We start from the raw sequence: 23,437 nt of genomic DNA on the forward strand, positions 1-23,437 counted from the left end.
CCAACAGTGCTTGTAAGGTTGAGATGAGGAAAAGAAAAGGAAAGAAAAAACCCCCCAAAACTTAAGGTCCTAAACCTACCAAGGGGCAGAGCTGGACTTAGATTCTAGAGCTTTTATGTGAATCACAGGGAAACCCAGAGATAAATCACTAATGATTCTAGCACAGAGGGGATTACTTGGGGCTCTTTTATCTTCTGCAAAAATGGCCCTGGGTTTGGACTCAGGTCTCCTTGCAACAGCAGCTCTAGACCCAGTGGAAAATATACGGGCATTAACGGCCCACAGACTAACTTTCAAATCCTGGGTCTCCCACTTACTAGTTGGGGACATGAGCTACAATGTTTCAGAGCCCCACAGCACGCGATGAGTAGCAGGCATTCACCCTTCACCAGACGTTGTTTTTGAGAGCTGAGTAATCGTAGATAAGAGGCAGTACGTCTTCCTGAAACCCTGTGTATGAATTTGCAAGAGCTGCTGTAACAAAATACCCCAGACTGGGTGGTTTGGACAACAGAAAAGTCTTTTCTCAGAGTTCTGGATGCCAGAAGTCCATGATCAAGATGCTGGCAGATTTGATTTCTGGGTGAAGGCTCTCTTTGTGGCTTGTAAATGGCCAGCTTCCTCCCTGTGTCCTTATACGGCTTTTTCCTCTGTGCTTGTATATAGAAAAAGAGATCTCTGGTGTCTCTTCTCATAAGGACATCAGCCCTATTGGCTTAAGGTCCCAGATTTACCACTTCACTTAACCGTTATTCCCTCCTTATGGGTCCTATCCCCAAATTCAGTCACATTGGGTTAACATTGGGCATCAGCGTATATATTTGCAGTGCTGGCAACAGAGTTGAGCCCCTAACACCCTGATTTCTCTCTGCAAAAGGAGATTGTTGGCTGCAGCCTGTTGGAACCACGGGAAAATCTGAGATCATGGGCATGAATTGAAAGTCAACATAACAAGCAAAAGTGTCTCAATTCCTGGAAAAGTTGAGTCCTATCCACATGTAGACAACTGATAACTTACCTTCAATCGGTAGCTCTTGTGGAGTCGAGAGTTTCATGAGAACCAGAGATGGGGGGATTTGGCACGCAGAGAAGAGGAAGAGGATGCACATTTTGTTAAGGGTCCAAAACGCCTGGGTTTGAATTTAGCGTCCACCTCTTTCTCACTGTGAGATTCCGGGCAACTGGCGGAACCGATTTCAATCCTGTTTTTCTCATCCATAAAATTGGGATCATCTAAGTACTCTTTATTTTCCTCACCAAACCTGCTCCTCCTGCTGTCCCATCTCAGTGAATGACACAGCCATTCACCTGGATGTGTGGGTCTCCCCTGGGATATCCCATCTGCCATCCTGTAGCCAGTCCTACGGACTTCAGCACTGAGATGGTCCTGGACCCAGCCACTTCCTGCTCCTGCCGATGCTCTCTGTTTAATCCAAGCACCATGATTCCCCCAGCACACCACACAGCTGCCTGACCGGGCTCCCTGCTCTGCACCTCTGTGCCCCCTCTATTCTCTTCACATAGTAGCTAGAACAAGGTCATGTTGCTGCTGTGATGAGAACCTCCCATAGCCTCCACGACACTTAGGAAAAAAATGCCAAAGTCCCTGGTCCGTCTGACCTTGGACTTTCCCCATCGCTTGCCCAAACCAAGCAGCCTCCCTGCTATTTCTCCAGCTCCCCAAACAGTGTGATCTCAGGTACTGACATTGTGTGTCTGTCTGCAGAAACACCATTCCCAGAAGACATGGGGCAGGACTTCTTCCCTCTTTTTCTTCAGATCTCCATGATTCAGTGTCGACTGTCCTAGAAAGGCTGTTCTTTTTTTTTTTTTTTTTAATTTGAGAGAGAGTGAGCAAGACAGCATGAACAGGGTGGAGGGGCAAAGGGAGAGGGAGAAGCAGGCTCCCCGCCGAGCAGGGAGCCCGATGCGGGGCTCGATCCCAGGACCCTGAGATCATGACCTGAGCCACAGGAAGATGCTTAACTGACCAAGCCACCCAGGTGCCCCTAGAAAGGCTGTTCTAAGTCCCTCTCTCTAATGCAGTTCTTCTGATTTTGAGGAGCAGAGAGCCGTTTTCGGGAAATTTTGACAACGCCATCCAGCGAACGTCTCTGGCACGTTGCTTAAGGCCGGGGGCCAAATGGCAGATTTGTCAGCACGCCCACATGTCCTCATGGTCACCATGTGTACACAACACCATAGGAAAAAGCGTGTAGGTATTTATTTTGGACAGAAGCCATTTGGTTGGGTGGAAAATACTGTGAATCCTCCACTCAGGTGAATCTGGGTTTGATTCCCACCTCTGCCCCGGAGCAAAACCATCATCATTAGTAACTATTCATGTTAGAAACGGTGTTGGTGAATGTCCAGCAGCTCGATTCAACTCCTGGCTGGTCCTCGTACTAGCTATGTGACCCCCTATGCTTTGGGCCTCACTTTCCTGGTGTGTAAGCTAGACATGACAATTGCATCTAACTCATAGGAGTGTTGTATTACATGCATTGTTATGTGCAAAGCAATTTAAACAATCCCTAGCACAGAGTAAGTGCCATGTAAGTGTTTGCTTCGATCGTGGCTGTTACCACCACAATTATTACTGCAAGTAATAGTAACAAAGTTCTTATTTTAAGATGATCATTCTACAACCCAGACAAAACCTCTATCAGGTAAGCAATAGTGTGAACCCAATTTGTGGGTGGAAAAACCAAGGCCCCAAAGAGTTAAGTAACTTGACGAAAGTCTCACAGCTGGAAAAATGTGGGGTGGGTTTCAAATTCCATGGTGTCCGATTCCAAAGTGCTCTGAGCCACTTTGTGGCGCAATCTCTTTGGACAAGCCCGACAATGTTCAGGAAATCATGGTATAGTCCAAGCACGTGGATGATGATGTTCCACTTAGGCAGAACTTAATTTTATACCTGGAACTTCAACAGTGATGGGCTCAAGCCTGACCCCTAGTGGATGCCTCAAGAAGAACGTGTGAGGGTTTGCTTTCCTTCACCTCTTCACCAGTATTTAAGATTTGATATTTTGATGATAGCCATCCCAACAGGAATAAGATGACATCTCAGTGGTTTTGATTTGAATTTCCATGATTAGTGATGTTGAACACCTTTTCACATACCCATTGGCCATTTATATGTCTTCTTTGGAAAAACATCTATTGGGGCCCTTTTGCCCATTGGTACAGCCATTGTGGAAAACAGTATGGAGATTCTTCAAAAAAACAAAAATTGAACTACCATATGCTCCAGCAATCCTACTTCTAGGTATATATCCAAAGGAAATAAAGTCACCACCCTGAAGAGATACCTGCACTCCCATGTTCACTGCAACATTGCTCACAATAGCCCAAATATGGAAGCAACCTAAGTGTCCATTGATGGATGAATGGATAAAGAAAATGTATATATAATGTACATATGTATCATGCACCATTATCCATCCTTAAAAAAGGAAGTCCTGTGATTTGTGACAACATGAATTAACCCAGAGGACATTATGCGAAACAAAACAAGTCACACCCAGAAAAAAAAATGTATGATCGCACTTATATGTAGAATCTAAAAAAGTTGAAATCACAGAGGGTTGCCTGGGTGGCTCAGTCGGTTAAGCCTCTGCCTTCAGCTCCGGTCATGATCCCAGGGTCCTGGGATCGAGTCCCGCATTGGGCTCCCTGCTTGGTGGGGAGTCTGCTTCTCCCTCTGTCTGCCACTCCCCCTGCTTATGCTCTGCCTCTCTCTCTCTGACAAATAAATAAATAAAATCTTTAAAAAAAGTTGAAGTCACAGAAACAGAGAAGGGTAGTGAAAATGGGGAGATGCTGGTCAAAGGGTACAACTGGAAGACTTACTATAAAGCTAACTGATTAAGACAGTAACCAGGGGGCGCCTGGGTGGCTCAGTTGGTTAAGCGACTGCCTTCGGCTCAGGTCATGATCCTGGAGTCCCGGGATCGAGTCCCGCATCGGGCTCCCTGCTCAGCAGGGAGTCTGCTTCTCCCTCTGACCCTCCTCCCTCTCATGCTGTCTCTCATTCTTGCTCTCAAATAAATAAAATCTTTAAAAAAAAAAAAAAGACAGTAACCAGGACAGTACAATATTAATGAAATGATAGACAAGTAGATCAATGGAACAGGATAGAATCTGGAAACAGATTCACATATATAGAGTCAGCTAATCTCTGACAAAGGAGCAAATGCAATTCAGTGGAGAAAAAGTAGTGTTTTCAACAAATGGTGTTGGAACACTGAGTTTGCAAAACAACTATCTGCCAGTGGACTGGTATCCAGAATACATGAAGAATTCTTACAACTCAGCAATAAGAAAACAAACAACCCAATTTAAAAAAAAGAGCAAAAGATCTGCACAGATATCTCACTAAAGAAGACATACAGATGACAACTGAGCTTATGGACAAATGATCAAGATCATGTGTCAGTAGGGAATTGCAAGTTAAAACAATGAAATACCACAACACTCCTATTAAGATGGTTAAAATCCAAACACCAACACCCCCAATGCTGGCGAGGATGTGGAGTGGCAAGAACTCTCATTCATTGCTGGGGGTAATGCAAAATGGTGCGGCCACTTTCGGGGTTTGGCGGTTTCCTACAGAGCTAAACTTGCTCTTATCATATGACCCAAATGAGTTGAAAATGCATGTCCAGGGGTGCCTGGGCAGCTCAGGTGGTTAAGCATCTGCCTTCAGCTCAGGTCATGATGCCGGGGTCCTGGGATTGAGTCCAGGGTCCTGGGATTGAGTCCTGAACTAGGCTCTTTGCTCAGTGGGGAGCCTGATTCTCCCTCTGCCTGCCGCTCCCCCTGTTTGTGCTCTCTCTCTCTCTGTGACAAAGAAATAAAAATGTTAAAAAAAAAAAAAAAGAAAAGAAAAAATAAGTCATCAGACCTATTCTCTCTTTAAAAAACAAAAAACAGGGCGCCTGGGTGGCTCAGATGGTTAAGCGTCTGCCTTCGGCTCAGGTCATGATCCCGGGGTCCTGGGATCGAGTCCCGCATCGGGCTCCCTGCTCCTTGGGAGGCTGCTTCTCCCTCTACCTCTCTCTCTCTCTCTGTCTCTCATGAATAAATAAATAAAATCTTTAAAAAATAAATAAATAAATAAATAAACAAAAAACAAACAAACAAAAAACCGAAAACTCATATCCACACAAAAACCTGCACACAGAGGTTTACAGCAGCTTTATTCATAACTGCCAAGATCTGGGAGCAACCAAGATGTCCTCCCATAGGTCAGTGGATAAATAAACCAGTACATCCAGACAGTGGGATATTATTCAGGGATAAAATGAAAGGAACTATCATGAGCCACATAAAAACCATTGGGGAACCTTAAATACATATCGCTAAGTGAACAAAACCATTCCTAAAAAGCTACATACCGTATGGTTCCAACTATATGATATTCTGGAAAAGGCAAAGCGATGGCTACAGTCATCCCTAAGGGGAAAGGCGTCCTGGTGGGGATCAGAGAAAGAACTTGGAAGTACAGAGACCTGAGGTGGCTGATGGGGATGCTTTTGTAGGAGACGAGGGCAAACAGAAGGAAGAAATCCTTTGGAGGCTGGTTGGTGATAAGGGAAAGGAAGGGCACACTTTAGGACACTATGAAATAAAATAGAAGCCCCCAAATAGAAGAAACCACAAACCTTCCCGCCATTGAGCGCCCCTCCTCCCCCGTAAAAAGCCGTCCAGGAAAGAAACGGTCTCTCACTATGTGGACGACAGAGGGCGCCCTTGAGCTACAAATCTTAAAAAACCATCAACCCCGAGTGTGATAGGCTACAAGGTGGCGGTCTTTGTGCGTGCGCGCGCGCACACACACCCCAGAAGCAAATGAAGCAAGGGAGTGAAATATCCTCAAATAAGTGTTTGGAGATAGGAAAAACATCTTGAATTAGAAATTCAAAAAGTACTAAAATGAATTTTTAAAAATGGGGAAAAAATGGAACGAGCTGGAAATGGAGAAAAAAAATATAAAGTGTCCGAAGTGAAAACTAAATTAAAATGTGGCCAAGGGACAGTAGCTCTAAGTGCAGACTCAAGAAGGGGCATTTAAGAAAGGCCCAGGAGGATGAAAACAAGATAAAAATGTAACAGGAATTATAGAGGCTGTGATTGAAATAAAGCAACTTACATGACATTTATAATGCGTGTCCCTGAAAAAGAATAACAAGACAAAGGAAGAAAAATAGTATTTGCGATACAATCAAAGAAAACTATGCAAAAATAAAAGAAGATCAGAATCTACATATTGAAAGATCCACCAGGGGCACCTGGGTCTCAAATGAACATTGGTTCTAGGATCTCAGAATGTGTATTCATTCTGAACAACAACAGTTAAACCTAAAATTTAGCAGGAAAATATTTAACTCAGGGTTAGTTCTCGAACTTCACAGCTAACATCACACACAACCATGAACACCTGAAAACTTTCCTTTAAGATCAGGAAGAAGACAAAGATGCCCAATTCTCACCACTTCTATATTCAACATAGTGCTGGAAGTCCTAGCCAGAACAATTAGGTAAGAAAAAAGAAGTAAAAGGTATCCAAATTGGAAAAGAAGTAAAATTATCTCTGTTCATAGACAACATGATCTTATACGTAGAAAACCCTAAAGATCACACACACACACACACACACACACACACACACGGTTGGAACTAATTAATAAAATCAGCAAAGTAGCAGGATACAAAATCAACACACAAAATTCAGTTGCATTTCTCTATGCTAACAATGAACAATCTGAAAAAAAATTAGGAAAACAAACCCATCTACAATAGCATCAAAAAGAATACAATACTTAGGAATAAATTTAACCAAGGAGGTGAAAGATCTGAACACTGGAAACTATAAAATGTTGCTGGAAGAAATTCAAGACAACACCGATAAATGGAATGATATCCTATGTTCATGGATTGAAGATTCAGTGTTGTTAAGATGTCAATATGACTCTCAAATGACCTACGGATTCAATTCAATCCCTACCAAATGCCAATGAGATATATATATATAGCAGAAATAGGAAAGAGCCATCCTAAAATTCATATGGAATCTCAAGGGACCCTGAATAGCCAAAACATTCTTGAAAAAAGACAAAGTTAGAGGTCTCCTACTTCCTGATTTCAAAAGCTACAGTTATCAAAATAGTGTGATACTGACTTAAAGACAGATGTAGACCAATGGAATAGAATAATTTGAAATTTTCTAAAGGGTACTTTTTCCAGCTTCCAGTTTTGATGTGGTTCAACACTCGTAACTACATTTGTGTTCTTCAAATTGTTGATAGCTTCAGAGCATGAAACAATGTCCTGCGCAAAATTTTGCACATAACTGCAGAACTGAGAACATCTCTATGGTTCTGCATAGGAAATAGTAAGTGCTCCATGGAGGAAGTCAGTTCTGTAGAATGGTCCGATCACAAGATGCTCTTTCAATCCAAGTGGAATGTGTTCCAGGAGTCATGATGGAGGGCTGCTTACAGAAGTCCATTCTCCCCCCAACATTGTAGCACAATGGGAGCTGGTTACATGGGGGGCTGGCTACACTGTATTTGCCTGCTTCTTCTGCAGTTAGATGGGGCCTTGTAATGACATTCTCTAAGTAGCTGCTTACCCAGGACCAGGGTCTCCAGTAATGAGATGAATTTAGAACAACAGCTGCCGAAGGATCACCACTGGATTGACATGATAATATATCATGGCCACTCTGGGCAGCCTTTTATGTTGTTCCTTTTAGAGAAATGAATAGGGTTGTAACAATCTTTCATGTCTATCTTTGGTGCCATTTATCTCTGAAATTCCCAAGAGATAGAACATTTCTCTTTGTGCCCCATTCTAGTAGGACACCAGCAACAGTGACCTCCAGTGTAATGGCTGATAGTCCAAGAGTGAGGGAACCAATGTGAATGATAAACCTTTCTGAAAATATTTTTTCAAACTGTATCACTCCCAGGACCTGGGGAAATGATTGCAAGGCGTGTTTGGTATCTCACTGAGCCAAGAGCAAAGCGAACTCAAGTGAGGACTCTGTCTCATGTTTCTGGAATCTTCCACTCAAATTACTGGATCCCAGTGGTGGTCTGAGTCCTTGAAAATTAATCTTCACTCAGAACCAGTATTCAGGAGACCCTGGAAAGTTTATGTATTTCCCTTTCTCTTGGACACTAAACACTGTGCCCCGTTGGGGAAGTCTACTAAGAAGGCTGAGAGTGTATACCTGTAGTATACGGCTTCACAGTTGTCCAGCCTCCCAATCATTCAAGGGACATCGAAGCTGTGAACTGATTCATACCTGGACATTTGGTAGGAGATTGGCTCTTTGGCTCTTCCATGTAACCAATAGCAAGCTTTCAGCTGATTTTCTTTCTAAAAAAAAAAACACCCTATGATCTATTTATCACCACTAGATGTCTCTCTGGTCAACCACTCCCTAGGATCACTGTGCACCTTAGGGATTAATTGCCAACACCTGGGCTCAGTCACAGCGCGTTCTGCTGCTCTCCTGACACAAGTAAGCCCGCTTCAAAGACAGTCCTTTCTATGAGCATTCAAAGACTAGAAAAATAAGTCAAAAACATTCTTTTTAGGTTTCCTGTTTCTCATGAAAGATTACAATGAGTCTTCTGGGTCCACAAAGACAGTGCTTCCAAAGTTTTTGTAGGGGGCACCATGACCTACAGCAAGAATACATTTGAAAATATGATTTGGCAGATATACATGTATATGTTTTTTTATTGAATTATATTAACACACAACACTGTATTAGTTTCAGGTGCACAATGAAACGATTTGATATTGTGTTCACTGCGAAATGATCACCACAGTCTGGTCACCGTCTGTTACCATAAAAAGTTACAAAACATTTTTTTTCCTTGGGATCAGCTTAAAATATTAGAAATAATATTGGATACATATTGGATACACATGCAATACTCTCTGATTTCCCCTCCAGTTCTGCAGCGTTTTTATTATTTTTTTAAATTAATTTTTTATTTTTATTTTTTTAAAAGATTTTATTTATTTGAGAGAGAGCGCGAGCGAGAGAGAGCATGAGTTGGGGCGTCCCAGGATAGAATTCAATTTTATAAATCTTTTTATTTATAGTACCTTTTAAAAATATTATTAATATTTAAAAATCATGGAGATCTATATATACAATAAAATTTGCTATTTCAACTATTTTTAAGTGTAATAATTCAGTGGCATTACTTATATTTAATGTTGTGCACTGTGAAGTAGATTACTGTCTATTTCCAAAGATTTTTATCACCCCAAACTGAAACTATATCCATTACACAGTGACTCTCTACTTCCCCGCTCCTTCTAGCCCCTGGTAACCTCTGACTTACTTTCTGTCTCTATGAACTTACCTATTCTAGATATTTCATATAAATGGGACCACGCAGTATTTATTCCTTTGTATCTGGCTTATTTCACTCAGTATAATGTTTTCAAGATTCATCCATGTTGTGGAATGTATCAACTTCATTACTTTCTTTGGCTGGATAATATTCCAATGTTGGGATACACCACATTCTGTTCATCCACTCATCTGTTGATGGACACTTGCTTGCTTCCCCCTTTTGGCCACTGTGACTAATGCTGAAAAGAACATCGGCATAGAAATATTTATCCAAGTCCCTGCTTTCAATTCATTTGGGTATATCCATCCCCAGGAGTGGAATTTCTGGGTCACGTGATAAATCCTGCTTTGCTTTTTGACCTTAATACCTTTTTATATAATAAAAGTCATGACCATGGAAACTGTGAATTAATCCACTTGATTTGTAGTTTCTTTTACGTATTTATTTATTTAAAATATATTTTATTTATTTATCTGAGAGGGAGAGAGGAAGCAGGGGAAGGGACAGAGGAAGAGGGAGAAGCAGACTCCCTGCTGAGCAGGGAGCGGGACGTGGGCTTCGATTCTAGGACCCTGAGATCATGACTTGAGCTGAAGGCAGACGCTTAACTGACCGAACCACCCAGGTGTCCCAAGGTAATGCATTTTTAATAGACTTTATTTTTTAAGAGCAGTTTTAGGTTATAGTAAAATTGAGAAGACCCAGAATTCCCGTATCCCCCCACACTCACACAGGTACACCCTCCCCCAAATTAACACCTCCCTCACCAGAGTGGGACATTCAATTACAATGGAAAGACCTACACCGACACCTCATTATCACCCAAAGTCCATAGACTTTTTTTTTTAAAGGCCTAATTTTATCCAATTAGTAAGTATAAGTATTAGTAAGTATAAGTCACTAGAAGAAGGTTTCCATATCAAAACTTCATCATCCACAGTCCATGGCCAAAACCCCAAGTTATTTACAGTTGGATCACTTTCAACTCATATCTCAGGGGGAAAAAAAAAAGCCTTATAAGGAGGCTCTTATCTCCTCCTTTCACCAAAGAAACTGGAGATTATTTCCAATGAGAACGATTAGACCTTTTCGTGCCCCTCCCAGAAAATCTCACCATCAGTCACAGTATTTCCAAATCTTGTCCTTGTTATAATGCTGGGTCAGCGAACACCACTTTTTCCCAAAAGCGTCCCCATCTTCAGTACATTCCCGGTAGATCATGTGTCTGTACCAGAAGGGAAACACGCATTTTGCAAAGTCTACAGAGAAGAGAAGCAATCAGGAGAGGACATCTTTCTATTTTGTACTGCCTCTGTGCCATCCCTCTCATGCACGCGTGCGTGGGCTCACACACCCCATCCCATTCAGCACCATCCGCTCTGCAACATCGGTGGGGGTTTGAGGTTTTGCTAAAAGCTTTCTTTTCAAGGTAACGTGGTTGAAGCTCTCATAATATGTCTTTGGTGCAATGTGATTTTCATACTGTCAGAGACCTGCACAAAGCTCGTTTTCACAATTTAATTGACTGCGGAGTCCCTTTACAGCGTCCCCTCGCGGATCTCCTTGAACAGAGATCACCAACCACCCTGGGGTGTTCAGAGGCAAGACACTTACCATCTTCAGAGCAGTATTTCCAATATCCTTGGTAAGTCTCATTTAGGGAACACCACTTGTGTTTCGTCCTGAACTTGATGCAGTCATAGAATATTTCATTTTTGTAGTGGAATGGAAAGAAACATTTGCCATCTAGAGAAAACAAAAATTCTTGGTCTTTCTCTGGGAGTCTTAGTTGAGATGTTACAAACTTACTTTTGACCTCCCCTGGTTGTACTGAAATGAGAGCCTTTGCCTGTGGTTCTGCTGAACATTATTGGGTCACCTAACAGCAGAGCTGTTCGATCCCTACTAATAAAGGTTTCTTGTTTTCAACCCTTACTCTGGTTCCCACTTTTCTCCATGATATAAACACTCTTGATATTTTGCTTAGCATTTGGCCCCCAGTTCCAGAAACCTAGCCTAAGCTCAGAAACATAAATGTGAGACTTATCTATTAAACAATCTCCCCTGCATCTCTTTTCTTCACCTTCTTACACACACACACACACACACACACACACACAATGTATATAGCCTGGTTTGTATCTATCCATTTTCTCCGTGCGTATATATGGACATTTTGTATACATATCCATACATCCATACAACATACAGACAGCCATACATATTATATATGGGCATGCATGCACAGAGTTTTTGCTCCCTCCTAAAATGAATCATAGTTTATATCCATAACCTGTTTCTAACTTAACCTATCACAAAAATCCTTTCCAACGTATCTTTTTTCCCCCCCTCCTGGCCTCCATTTAAGACAGAGTTCAGAACTTTCTCTAGAATTGAACTCATCAGTCTCTTCCTCAATGAAGGACATCTCTATCCACCCACTTAAGCCAAAAAAGTTATCCAATGTATCCTTTTAACCTTTGTAGCTCTAACTCCTTTCTAATGCCAATTCATATTCTGTGATATGGATTTTGCCAAATTTACTCAGTATTTCCCTTATTCAGATTGTTTTCCCTCTATATAAAGCAGAAGCAAACTTTCCATATATGTAAATCCTTATGTACCGAAGCATTTATTTCTACAGAATGGAATCCCAAAACTAAGATTATTAGGTTAAAGCACATATGAATTGTTAACATTGTTGGGTATTGCTTCCTCAAAGGACAATAGCAATTCATCTTTCCTATCAATGTGCTGTTTTACCTGGATTTATTTACACAATTTTTAAATGTTTGCCTTTAAAACAGATGATTCCTGTCTTGCTTTAAAATAGATGGTGCAGGGTAGAATGAGCAGAGTCTGAAGTCAGCAAGCATCAGAAAAGATTATTTATTATTATTTGATGCATTCTTGGCTGACACCATGCTATTTATATTATTATAATTGTGGTTTGTTTAAATATCTGATAATACAGGGTGTTTCTCTAGCATGTTTTTTCCATAAGATTCCTAATTACTATTGTACATTTTTCCTATGTGAATTTTAAAATCAGGTATTTTCTGTTATATTGGCAGAAATTAAAGAATAGTGCCAGTAAAGTTCAGGGTGACTTTATTTCGTGTTTTTCTTTACCTGTTTACAAATTGCTTTTATCAAATTTATGAAAAGAGAAAAAAATTTTATCAGGAAAAACCCTACTGATATCCCCATTTTTACAAAATTAAAAGAAAATATACTTTACTCACAAAAGTTTTCTGATGAACTTACCTTTGACTTCTGGAAAGTGAATTATAGTTTCTGAAAAAGAAAATTTGAAGCTGATATTTATTTCACTATTCTTATGTCTTCCAAACAAGAACATGGCATGATCTATTATTTAGAATTTGCTTTATGTTCTTCAATATGATTTTATCATTTACTTATTTAAGTCCTGGACATTTCTTGCTGATTTAACCCCAAAGTGTTTTTTGTCATTGATGTAAAATAGAATGATTTTCTTTTCTATCAGTGTCTGACTGTTGTATATTTATCTTATATCCAGCCACAAAGCCAGATTCTTTTATTGAAGCTAGTAACTTTTACTAGATTTCCTAGGGGTTTTAAAGTATGAATCATACAATAATTGTACTTCTTATTTTCTCTGGTTAATGGATTATTTCCTTTTTGCAAATATCACATGCATTAGGACCCCTCCACCCCACCTCCCCAATGTCAACTAGTATTGGTCACAATAGACACATCTATGCTTTGGACAGATGGAATGACATTCAGGTTAAGAATGTTCATTTCAGCATGGCTGATAATACTTCTCCAAATAGAAATCAATCCCAAAATACCAATCAGTAAGGGAATTTAAAAATAAAATATATAGCTTAAAAAATTTTTTGAGAGAGAGACTGAGAGAGAAAGCGGGAGTGGTGGGAGGAGCAGAGGGAGAGGGACAAGCAGACTCCATGCTGAGTGCAGAGCCCGAGGTGGTGCTCAGTCCCACAACACTGAGATCACGACCTGAGCTGAAATCAAGAGTCAGGCGCTCAACCCACTGATCCCCCCAGGCACCCCTTAAATATATAGCTTTATAATACTGCAGACATTAACAAAGAGGAACATATAAATAGATATGAAAACATTTGCACTTCATCTTCATTTTCTATTTCATTATGTTCTGTAAGACTCTGTTTTTGCAAAAAAAGAAAATCATATTATGAAGTTGTATGGGATGATCTATTTGATCACTCAAAAATATTAACAGTAAAATTGACAGTAATATTATAATTACTTTCTTCTTTTTCCTTAATTATCTTTAACATAGATTGTACTTTATCTTATATACGAGGACATAAAATAGTAGTTTCTCATGAAAAATAGGATTTCTTACTAGGAAAAGGAGCATAATATTTAACAACTTTACATTTTATTGCCAAATTGAAAAAGCAACTCTAATAAAAAAGTTTTTATCAACTCACCTACAGCTGGTGGATCATCATCTGAAAAACACAATTAATTTTATTTTATTTTATTTTATTTTATTTTATTTTATTTTATTTAAGTAATCTGTACACCCAACATGGGACTTGAACTTACAACCCGGAGATCAAGAGTTGCATGATCTGCCGACTGAGCCAGCCAGGTGCCCCAAAAGACACAATTTTTAGCAAATATTTATTTCACTAGATTTAACCTTTAGACTAGAATAAAATACAAGTATTTTACTAAATTATAATCCAGCAAGGATAATATTTTGAAGGAGATGCTTCACAATTTCAGTGGTGCTTATTTTCAGTAGTGTAATTGTGGGTGATTTGTAATTTTTCCTTTTGCTTTAACTGTATTTTCCGGGGCGCCATGTACCACGTGGTAACTATTTTATTTCAATGATAAAGGATTTGTCTCCTTACAATAATCGTTATTACTTTCTGTCCAATGAGATGGAAGACTCATTCAAGTTTGCTATTGATTTTCACAAATAGAGAACTTACATCTACTAAAAATGGCTCTGGAATTCAAGTTTAGGAGACTCTTGGATTCTTGAAAGTATTGAAATGACAAGAAATCTCCCAGAAAGTGCTAAGGCATTTCATAATAAACAGACTGTCCATTGTTCACAGATCTTCAACTGCTCTTCTCTGAGACTGGAAGAGAGACAGGCTCTCAACTGGTGTGTTTTTGCCTGTAAATGTTGAACTGGCAACCGGTACCAAACATGAAACTTTTATTTTTCCCGGAGCGGGAAATACGACATAAAGAAGGCATTTAGAAATGACTTACTTGTTCACACTTATAAGTATGAAGGATTCCAGTGGGAGGACACATTCAGAATATAAATGGACAGTGCAGAGATGTGGCTAAAGAAATAAGCTTTCTCAGAATCTTTAGCTCAGTTGTCCCTAGCTAGCTGTGTGACTTTGGGTCCATGACCCAACCCCTCTGTGCTTCAGATTCTCTTCTACAAAATGAAGGCAATAACTGTACCTACCTCATGGGATTGTTAGGAGGAGCCTACGTATTGTGCATATCAAGTACTTAGCATACTATTCTGCTTAACACCAGAAATTCTGTCTGCCATCCATGGCGGGGGCATAGAAAATTCTTCTGAGTATGTGGGAATGTTTCCATAATACAATGGGTTAAAGGTTTTTTTAAAAAACCCTGACCTAATCATAATAGCAAAGAATTACAGAGTGCTCGTGCTGGGGATATAAAACAGCGCAGCTGCTTTGGAAAACAGCACAGAGGTTGCTCAAAAAATTAAAAATAGAACTACCATGTGATCCGGCAATCCCACTTCTGGGTATTTATCCAAAAGTCTTGAAATCAGAATCCTTTTTTTTTTTTTTAAAGATTTTATTTATTTATTTTTTAGAGAGCGAGCGAGAGAGAAACAGCATGAGAGGGGAGAGGGTCAGAGGGAGAAGCAGGCTCCCCACTGAGCAGGGATCCCGACTCGGGACTCGATCCCAGGACTCCAGGATCATGACCTGAGCCGAAGGCAGTCGCTTAACCATCTGAGCCACCCAGGTGCCCCTTGAAATCAGAATCTTGAAGAGATAGCTCTACTCCCATGCTCACTGTAGTATGAATCCCAATAGCCCGGATGTGGGAACAACCTGAATGTCCATCCCCGGATGGATAGATAAGGAGAATGTGGTATATGTGTGCCGTGGAAATTTATTACAGAGAAATACATTCATTAAGTAAATAAAATTAAATTGTATCAAAAGAGAAGGAACTCTTGCCGCAGGCAACAATACGGATGAAGTTCGGGTTGGAGTCAGAGAGGTCAAGAGGGGGCTGGACTTCAGAGCCCCTGCTGGAAGGAGGTGGGACAGAGGTGGCCAGGAGGGTGCTCAGCTCTCGGCCAGTGGGGACCTCCGGGAGCGCCTGGCTATCATTCCCCTCGCTCTCTGCGCCATAAAATAATGAAGTCTCTTGCAATGCAAGATTCATATTTTAGCACCAACCTTTGCTGAAATTTAGCTATCAGCCGGTGGGCAGTTTATCCCCCAGGAGCCTCAAATGATTAACAGGCAGCAGGTGACAACTCCAGAATTTTGGGTTCACGCTGCATGTCAGGGGCTGCCTGCCTGGACGGTCCTCCCTGCAAGGGACCCCACTGTCATGTCATCCCTGAGTGTGCCCCAACAGCTCGTAACCATGGAGAAATTACACTTCGCGCACGGCCAATGCCTAGTGCTGGAGCAAGATCACTCAACCAGGCCCTCTGTGATGTCTTGCCAGGTCAATCACCTCCAGTCCCATGCGAGGCATGTAGGTGGTTGGGCTCGCATGGCTCATTTGTCTCCTCTCCGTCTTCCTACCAGCAGGTGGACTCATGAGTAGAGGCACTCTTGCCACTTAATCGCTACATCACATGCACCTGGCGGGATCCAAACCTCCCATCTCTTCGCTTCTAAAATGCTAAAATGCAATGCTTTTTATGTTCTGTCTCCGGGATCAGAATGCACCTTATTCTCGCTGGCATCTTACTGCCTGCAGGCTGGGTTGCCTGGGAATGTGGTCATTCATGCCTGCACCATGACAGTGGCCATGCGGGATGCTGTCGGTGGCTCAAAAGAAAGCCCCAGGGACAGCAACGGGGCTCTCTTCACCTCCGGGAAGCAGACACTTGTGTGGGGAGATGGACAGCGTGAACAAGCAACATTTCCAAAGACTCAGAAGTGGGCTGAGCACCACGTAAGTGGAAAGACCACGCCTGGGACCGGTGGGTCTTCATTCACCAAGACTCTGGGCAGCATCAGGATAGTGTCATGTGGGAAAATGTGACCTCAGTAATTCAGGAGGCCAGACACTAAAAGTGGAGAAATTTTAGGACCATCTTAACCAGCTTCTTGCCCTTATATTTTCTTTTTTACGTATGTACAAAAGTGATATCTCATGGAGGAATTGATGTCCGAGACAAAAGTGTTATTTTTCCATAAGCATGAAACGAATATTCTTTTTTTTTTTTTTATTTTAAAGATTTTATTTATTTATTTGAGAGAGAGAGAATGAGAGAGAGCACATGAGAGGGGGGAGGGCCAGAGGGAGAAGCAGACTCCCTGCCGAGCAGGGAGCCCGATGCGGGACTCGATCCCGGGACTCCAGGATCATGACCTGAGCCGAAGGCAGTCGCTTAACCAACTGAGCCACCCAGGCGCCCTGAAACGAATATTCTAACAGATAAGAAAGCAGTGGTCATAGTCACACTGAGGACATTTTTTTTTTTAAAGACATTTGTCCACACTGTGCTTGATTTACTTTTCAATGCAGACATGTCCTGCAGAATACTTACACGTAGGACATGAAAGACCATCGTTTTGCAAAAAATTTCACAAAATAACTGTTTTCACAGCAATGTGTGATCCCCATCAAATGTGTAAGAAATGCCTCTGTGATGAAATTCCCTTCTTGTATTGTCATTTACAATTTTGGAAGGCCACATGATTTTGGTAAAGGAATAAACCAGACTTGCCAAAACTCAGTTCCATCTTCAGAGACTTGAATAAAGCATTTAAAATATGGTAGGGGCTCCCGCATCAGGCTCCCTGCTCAGCGGGAAGCCTGCTTCTCCATCTCCTACTCCCCCTGCTTGTGTTCCCTCTCTCACTGTGTCTCTCTCTGTCAAATAAATAAATAAAATCTTTAAAAAAAATAAAATAAAATATGGTAGGGGGGAGAAGGGAGATACACAGTTATCAAGTAACACGACTCTGTCAACAGGATTTTCCAACTTGCATTCTTATTCTTTCATTTTTATTAGTCAAAACTTCTTTTTTGTGTGTGTGTTTTTAAAGCCCACCAGTGGCTCATGTCTATTAAATGGAAATACTTGAAAAATAATCTTTTTCTCTCTTAAGGTACATGAAATTAGGATGGCTCTTACCCTCCATGGCATCTCAAGTCATATTATATATGGCAGAAGATGTGCAAGACTCGGTTTTTAAATGTCCTCCCCCGACATGGTCACACTGCGACTCACCCTCATAGTCAGGACCGACCACACGGTGAAATCGGCAGACCCAGAGCAACAGGAACCCCACATGCAAGGCCATGTTCCTCCTCTCAGGAACTGCTGGTTGACCAGCTGACCCTCAGGGATTTTATAGCCAACACCGATGTCTCCTCCCTGTCCCCTCCTCCCTCCTCCTTTACTTCCTTCCTCCCTCCTCCTCCCCCTCTTTCTCCCCAGGCTCCTCCTTCTCTCCTCCCTTTCCTTCTTGTAATGCCCCTTCTCCTTCTCAGCTCCCCTTCTCCCTCCTCCTGCTTTTCCTACCCCTCCTCCCTCTGCTCCTCTCCTCCATATCCTCCCCTTCTCCTCCTCCTTCCCTCTCGCTCTTTCTTCTTCTCCTTCATCTTCCTTCCTCTCCCCTCTCTGCCCACCAAATCTTCAACTACCAAAATTTGTTGGCCATCTACAGCAATAATTTAAAAACTTGTCTAAATTCTTAGCCTCCATAGACTCGAAAGAATGTTTTTCTCAAAATATCTTGTAAAATCTGATGCTTTGAGGTTTGATTAGTGAAAACAAAATGTATTAGGGTATCTCATTAAAAAATTAATATTTTTTATTATATCTAGAAAGAAAGAAGGTTTCACATGGTTAACAGTAAGAGTACCAAAACTGTCATTATGCTTTTAATTTATGCTCATACTATTGGAAGGGTTCTGAAACAGGAGTTTTTGGAAGATGGGTGGCCTATAGGGAAGAAATACGATTCCTAAAGATTTTGCTTAATAGTATGAATGTGGAATACCAAGCAATTATGTAGATGTAGATACGCATCAACACTTAATCTCTACTATTCTGCCTTGTTTATAATCATTTAAATCATCCCAATGTTTTACCCTAAAGAGATATAACGTTCTTCTGAAACTTAACTATCTAATTAACTTTCTTAATCTTCACATAAATAAATTCCCTTCTTCTATATGCCTGTTTAAAAGTTTTTAACAACTAATTTTTATATAAAATTAATGGCTCTTCCAAAGCTATTTTGTAACAATAACATTGATTATGATCACATTTTGCTTTTGCAACAAATTAGACAAAGTTTCATTGACGTAATCTCTACATATAAAATACATAAGATTTGTTTGCTCCTTATGTCTAGAATGCATACTCGTATTTAAAGGCAAATATTAACATGAGAAATGAATCTGAAACCGTGGCTTGTTAGCATGTTTTGTATATTAAAGTGCATTCAGTGCATTTATTAACAATGAAAACAGCTGATGGGATCACAAAAATCATTGATCAAGTTGGCCATCTGTATGTCTTCTTTTGGAAAAATGAAAAGAAAAAAAACCTAATTGATCAAACAAGCATTCGGGGATTCCAGGTAAGATACTGGCTGAGGCAATTGGACTGGCTGGCCAAAGGCCAAGGTCCAAGGTGAATACAGATTTTAGCCAAATAAGACCAAAATCAAATTTTAGGTATCTAACTCATACCAGATGCCTCCTCGCTTTTACTTAAATTTGCATTTATCTGAACACTAATGCGATTGAGCATTTCTTCCTCTCTTGCTAAATAAGCCATTCAGCATTCATCTCCTGTTCATTCCCTTTGCCTATATTTTTACTGGGTTCTTTGCCTTTTTCTTATGATTTGCATGAGTCCCTCGAGTATGCTAGGTATTAATGCCAAGTCAGTCCTAGACACTGCAAACACCTATCCCCCTTGCCCCCACCTTAACCTCAGAGCATCCATTCTCTCATGCTTGGTCAGGCAGATGGGAGAGTGTACCGGAACTGAGGTTGGGTGTCTAGTCTCATAGCTCTGTCAGTTACCAGCTGTGTGAGCCTGGTCCTTAACTTCCTCTTCTCTAAGATAGGGATAATAGTGTCTGCCTGACAGGGCTTGCTGGGGGAATTAAATGAGTTCCAGGGGGTGAAGGGCTGGCTAAGTGCCAGCTCACTGTTTTTTCCTTTGTACCTCCTCAGGGGAGAGATTTAGGAAAATTCTTCACCACAGAAGGAGGCAGGAAACTTTTCAGCCACCGTTGACATCAGGGTGTCAAGCCCATGATTCCTGGTGTTAAGCCCTGTTAATCTCTCGGTATATGGGAAGCTTGAGGAAAAGAGAGCCAGCCTTGTCCTCAGGAAGGTGCCACCCTAAGCAGGAATGGATAGTACCAGGAAAGGCTTTTTGAAGTAGAGAGCCCTGCTGGGGTCCTAGCAAAGAGGACGGCAACTCGCTCTGTGTGTGTGAGAGAGAGTGGTGCTGGAAGACGCCCCAAGAGGGCTCGCGGCTCCCTTTCGATCAGTGGTTCCAATGCAGAGATGAGGTCTGTAAAGTTGTCGTTCAGTGTGTATAAAATTCAGCAAAATGAGTACGTTCTGGAGATGTGCTGTCTCTAGCTAACCTAGCGTCTATAAGCTGAAAACACTGTACTGTGCACTTAATAGTTTGTTAAGAGGGGAGCTCTCATGTTGAGTGTTCTTGCACACAAAGCAAACACAAACACAAAGGGACAGGAGGGAGCTTTTGGAGGTGATGGACATGTTGTTACCTTGATTGTGGTGATGGTTTCACAGGTATATGCATATCTCTAAACTTGTCATCAGACAGTAAACATGTCCAGTTATATCTCAATAAAGCTGTTAAAAAATTACAAATGTCAATAGGTCTACGCTGGAGCCTGGGAGTCTTTATTCTTAAAATCTCTCCAGTGATTCCAATATACATCCCTATTTTAAAATAAGGGGAGGTTGGGGGCACCTGACTGGCTCTGTCGGTAGAGCACACGACTCTTGATCTCGGGGTTGTGGTTTTGAGCCCCATGTTGGGTATAGAGATGACTGAAGAATAAAATCTTAAAAAAACAAATAAAATAAGACATGGTTGAGAGAGAAAGAGAGGCAGGCTGATGGACTAAGAGAGAAAAAGAAAGAGGGAGGGGCAGAGCCAAATGCACCTATTTATGGACACACACACACACGTTTATATCCATGCACATGAGTGTATATATATATATACACAGTGAGACATTCAAGTCAGAATGACACACAGAGACTGAACAAAATCCAGAGACAGAGAGAGATAAAGAGGAGGGAAAAGGAGACGACCCGGAGAGCAAAAGAGAGAGGGGGAAGAAAGATGGAACAGGAGAGTCTGGGAGAGAGTGGATCTCCATGACATAGACAAAGAAGGAAAGGCAGAGACAGAGACAGGAACTGGAAGGTGGGAAGGAGGCCACCATGTCAGAAAACGGAGACCTTAAACCTCTTATCCGGAAAACCCCCAAACCTGTGAGATGAGAACCTGGCACCAAAGTGACTAGAAAATGAGACCCCAGACTCAGTTGCTCCAAGTTCCACTTTCCCCACCTGTTTGCCGTATGGTTTTGGCAAGTCCCTGAGCACATCTGTGCCTCCATTTCCTCAACCTTAAAACCAAGGGGTCCTATGCGTGATCAACGGTAATATTTGGTAAATCTCTATGGTGTCAGTCCTGAAAGATACCAAGACAGGGCTGTGGACTTCTTACAAAATTTTCAGAATAGTAGAACAAAATTTAAAAATGAGGAAAAATGAGATGAAGTGTCTCAGAGAGCTGGTGGTTTCGATTCACCCACGCGCCCCTTCTTACTAGAAAGTTCTAGGGCTCTTGGTCTCACATTATTCACCTAAAACCTGTCCATTTCCTTGTAGGAGCACTTTCTCCTCTGTTCATTAATATTCCTGCTCATGACCCCAGCCCCTGCAAGATCCTATTAATATACACATGATTGGATTTTATGGGCCTCATGGATATGCATGAGCTCATCTTGGGGCATCATTAACCATGGGGCTATCCCATCCAAACTACCCTGATTGTAACCACTTACAGAAAACCCTCCTTTGGGGAGTGGCAGTGTCTTCCTACAGACAGGTTGGGGCCAAAACGGTCGGGCCTGTCCTCAAATAATACAGACATTTGGGGAGCACAACCTTAAAGAGGGCTCGTGGAGACAGCTAGGGCCAAGAAGGACTCTCTCAAAGGTACACCTCGACCTAGAAACTCGGGAGGGGTGTGAGAAGTGGGACCTGGGGGCCCCCACAGCAAAGGAGGATTTAGAGCAGCACTGTCCTCTGCAGGAAATATAAAATGAGCCATAAATATCATTGTAAGTTTTATAGTAGCCACATTTTTAAAAAAAATTAATAATAGGTGCAGTTTATTTTAATTATATTTTTGTTGAACTGTGATATCCAAAATATTATCATTTAGCATGTGATTAACACCAAAAAATTTAATGAGATATTTATATGCTTTTCTTTTTCGTACTTCATCTTCAGAGCCCAGTAAGTATTTCACACTTACAACATTGGGCAATGAGAACTCACCACATTTCAAGGGCTCAAGAGCCTCAAATGGCTGGTGGCTGCCATACCGGACAGTACTCTGGACCTCTGGGAAAGAAAGGCCAAAGAAAGTGGGGAAGGGGGGCACGGGGGCAGATTCCTTTTTCTGTTAAGAAACTCAAAGAGGTGGGTGAAGCCACCTCTGGATGGCTTCAGGCTGCACGAGCTATGTAAAGCTATGGAAGGCTGTCTGTACTCCAAGTTTGGGGAAAAGAGATGGAAGAAAAGAGAACTAGCCTGGACAAATTGCCTATTAAGTTCCTGGTAGCCAACTACTATCCTCCTGGTCCCATGAATCTTTGCACCATCCCTCTAAGGTAAGGCTCACTCTCCCTGTTTCATGGAGGAGAAAGCTGAGATTCAGACATCTTTCTGAGGTCCTGTCACTCTTCCCTCCAAAGGCGGCCTGAATACGTAATAGAAGGGATGCTTGTGTGTGTGTAAGGGGGTCTCACACTGAGGTTTTGTTTCACATATGGAGTCATTATCTGTTGCCAAGGAGTGGAAGGACTCAGTATTTTGAAGCCACACTATGCCCATGAGCTCCTATAATACCCACAATAGTTTCCATAGTTGGATTTTTATCTCCACTTAACAGATGAGAACTTGAAAACTGGAGATCAGAGAGGTCAAATGATCTTCCCAAGGCCACCCAGTAGATAAATGGGAGAGGTGGGCTATGAACCGTGGTCGGTTGGGCGCCATTCTCTTCTCATGGCTCCACTGTGACATTTTTGGCTCAAGAGAACCAGCAAGCTGGGGAGGTGGGCTAGGCTGCCCCCTGGTGACCCTTTTAGCACCTTAATACTACTTGGCGTGGCTGTTCCATGTTGGGTGACAGATATTGGTGCCCATGTCTCATCTCTGACTATTGAGGTCAGAAATCACGTCCAGTTCCTCTTGGTAGTTGCCACTGTTCTATATAGATGGTAGGGTTCTGGAATACTTATTAGATGGATGGATAAAAAAGTGAATGGTGAAAGAATGGATGGATGGATGGATGGATGGATGGATGGATGGATGATGGATGGGTGGATGGGTAGAAAGATGGATGAATGGATGGAAGGATGCAAGAATGGATGATGAATGGATAGATGGATAGATGGATGATGGATGGATGGATGGGCGGAAGGATGGATAAAATTATATTAACAATGAAGAATATCATTAAGCAGAGAAAGTATTTCCTAAAGGTAACATTA

The 23,437-nt window shown here is 41.6% G+C and overlaps 2 protein-coding genes across 2 annotated transcripts in view; both read right to left on the reverse strand.

Annotated features, from left to right (window-relative positions):
* Window positions 1–23,437, reverse strand: part of LIG1 (DNA ligase 1) — a 192,760-nt gene that overhangs the window by 99,135 nt on the left and 70,188 nt on the right. The gene's annotated exons all lie outside the window — the stretch shown is intronic.
* Window positions 10,379–12,750, reverse strand: BSPH1 (binder of sperm protein homolog 1). Its single transcript, XM_006739443.2, has 3 exons — window positions 12,657–12,750; window positions 11,004–11,135; window positions 10,379–10,648 (listed from the first exon to the last, which is right to left on the reverse strand). Exons 1-3 carry the CDS (start codon window positions 12,748–12,750, stop codon window positions 10,506–10,508), a joined length of 369 nt encoding a protein of 122 aa, XP_006739506.1. The 3' UTR covers window positions 10,379–10,505.

The sequence above is a fragment of the Leptonychotes weddellii genome, chromosome 16, assembly GCF_054177405.1.
Source record: "Leptonychotes weddellii isolate Sample4059 chromosome 16, ASM5417740v2, whole genome shotgun sequence".
Lineage (NCBI taxonomy): Eukaryota > Metazoa > Chordata > Mammalia > Carnivora > Phocidae > Leptonychotes > Leptonychotes weddellii.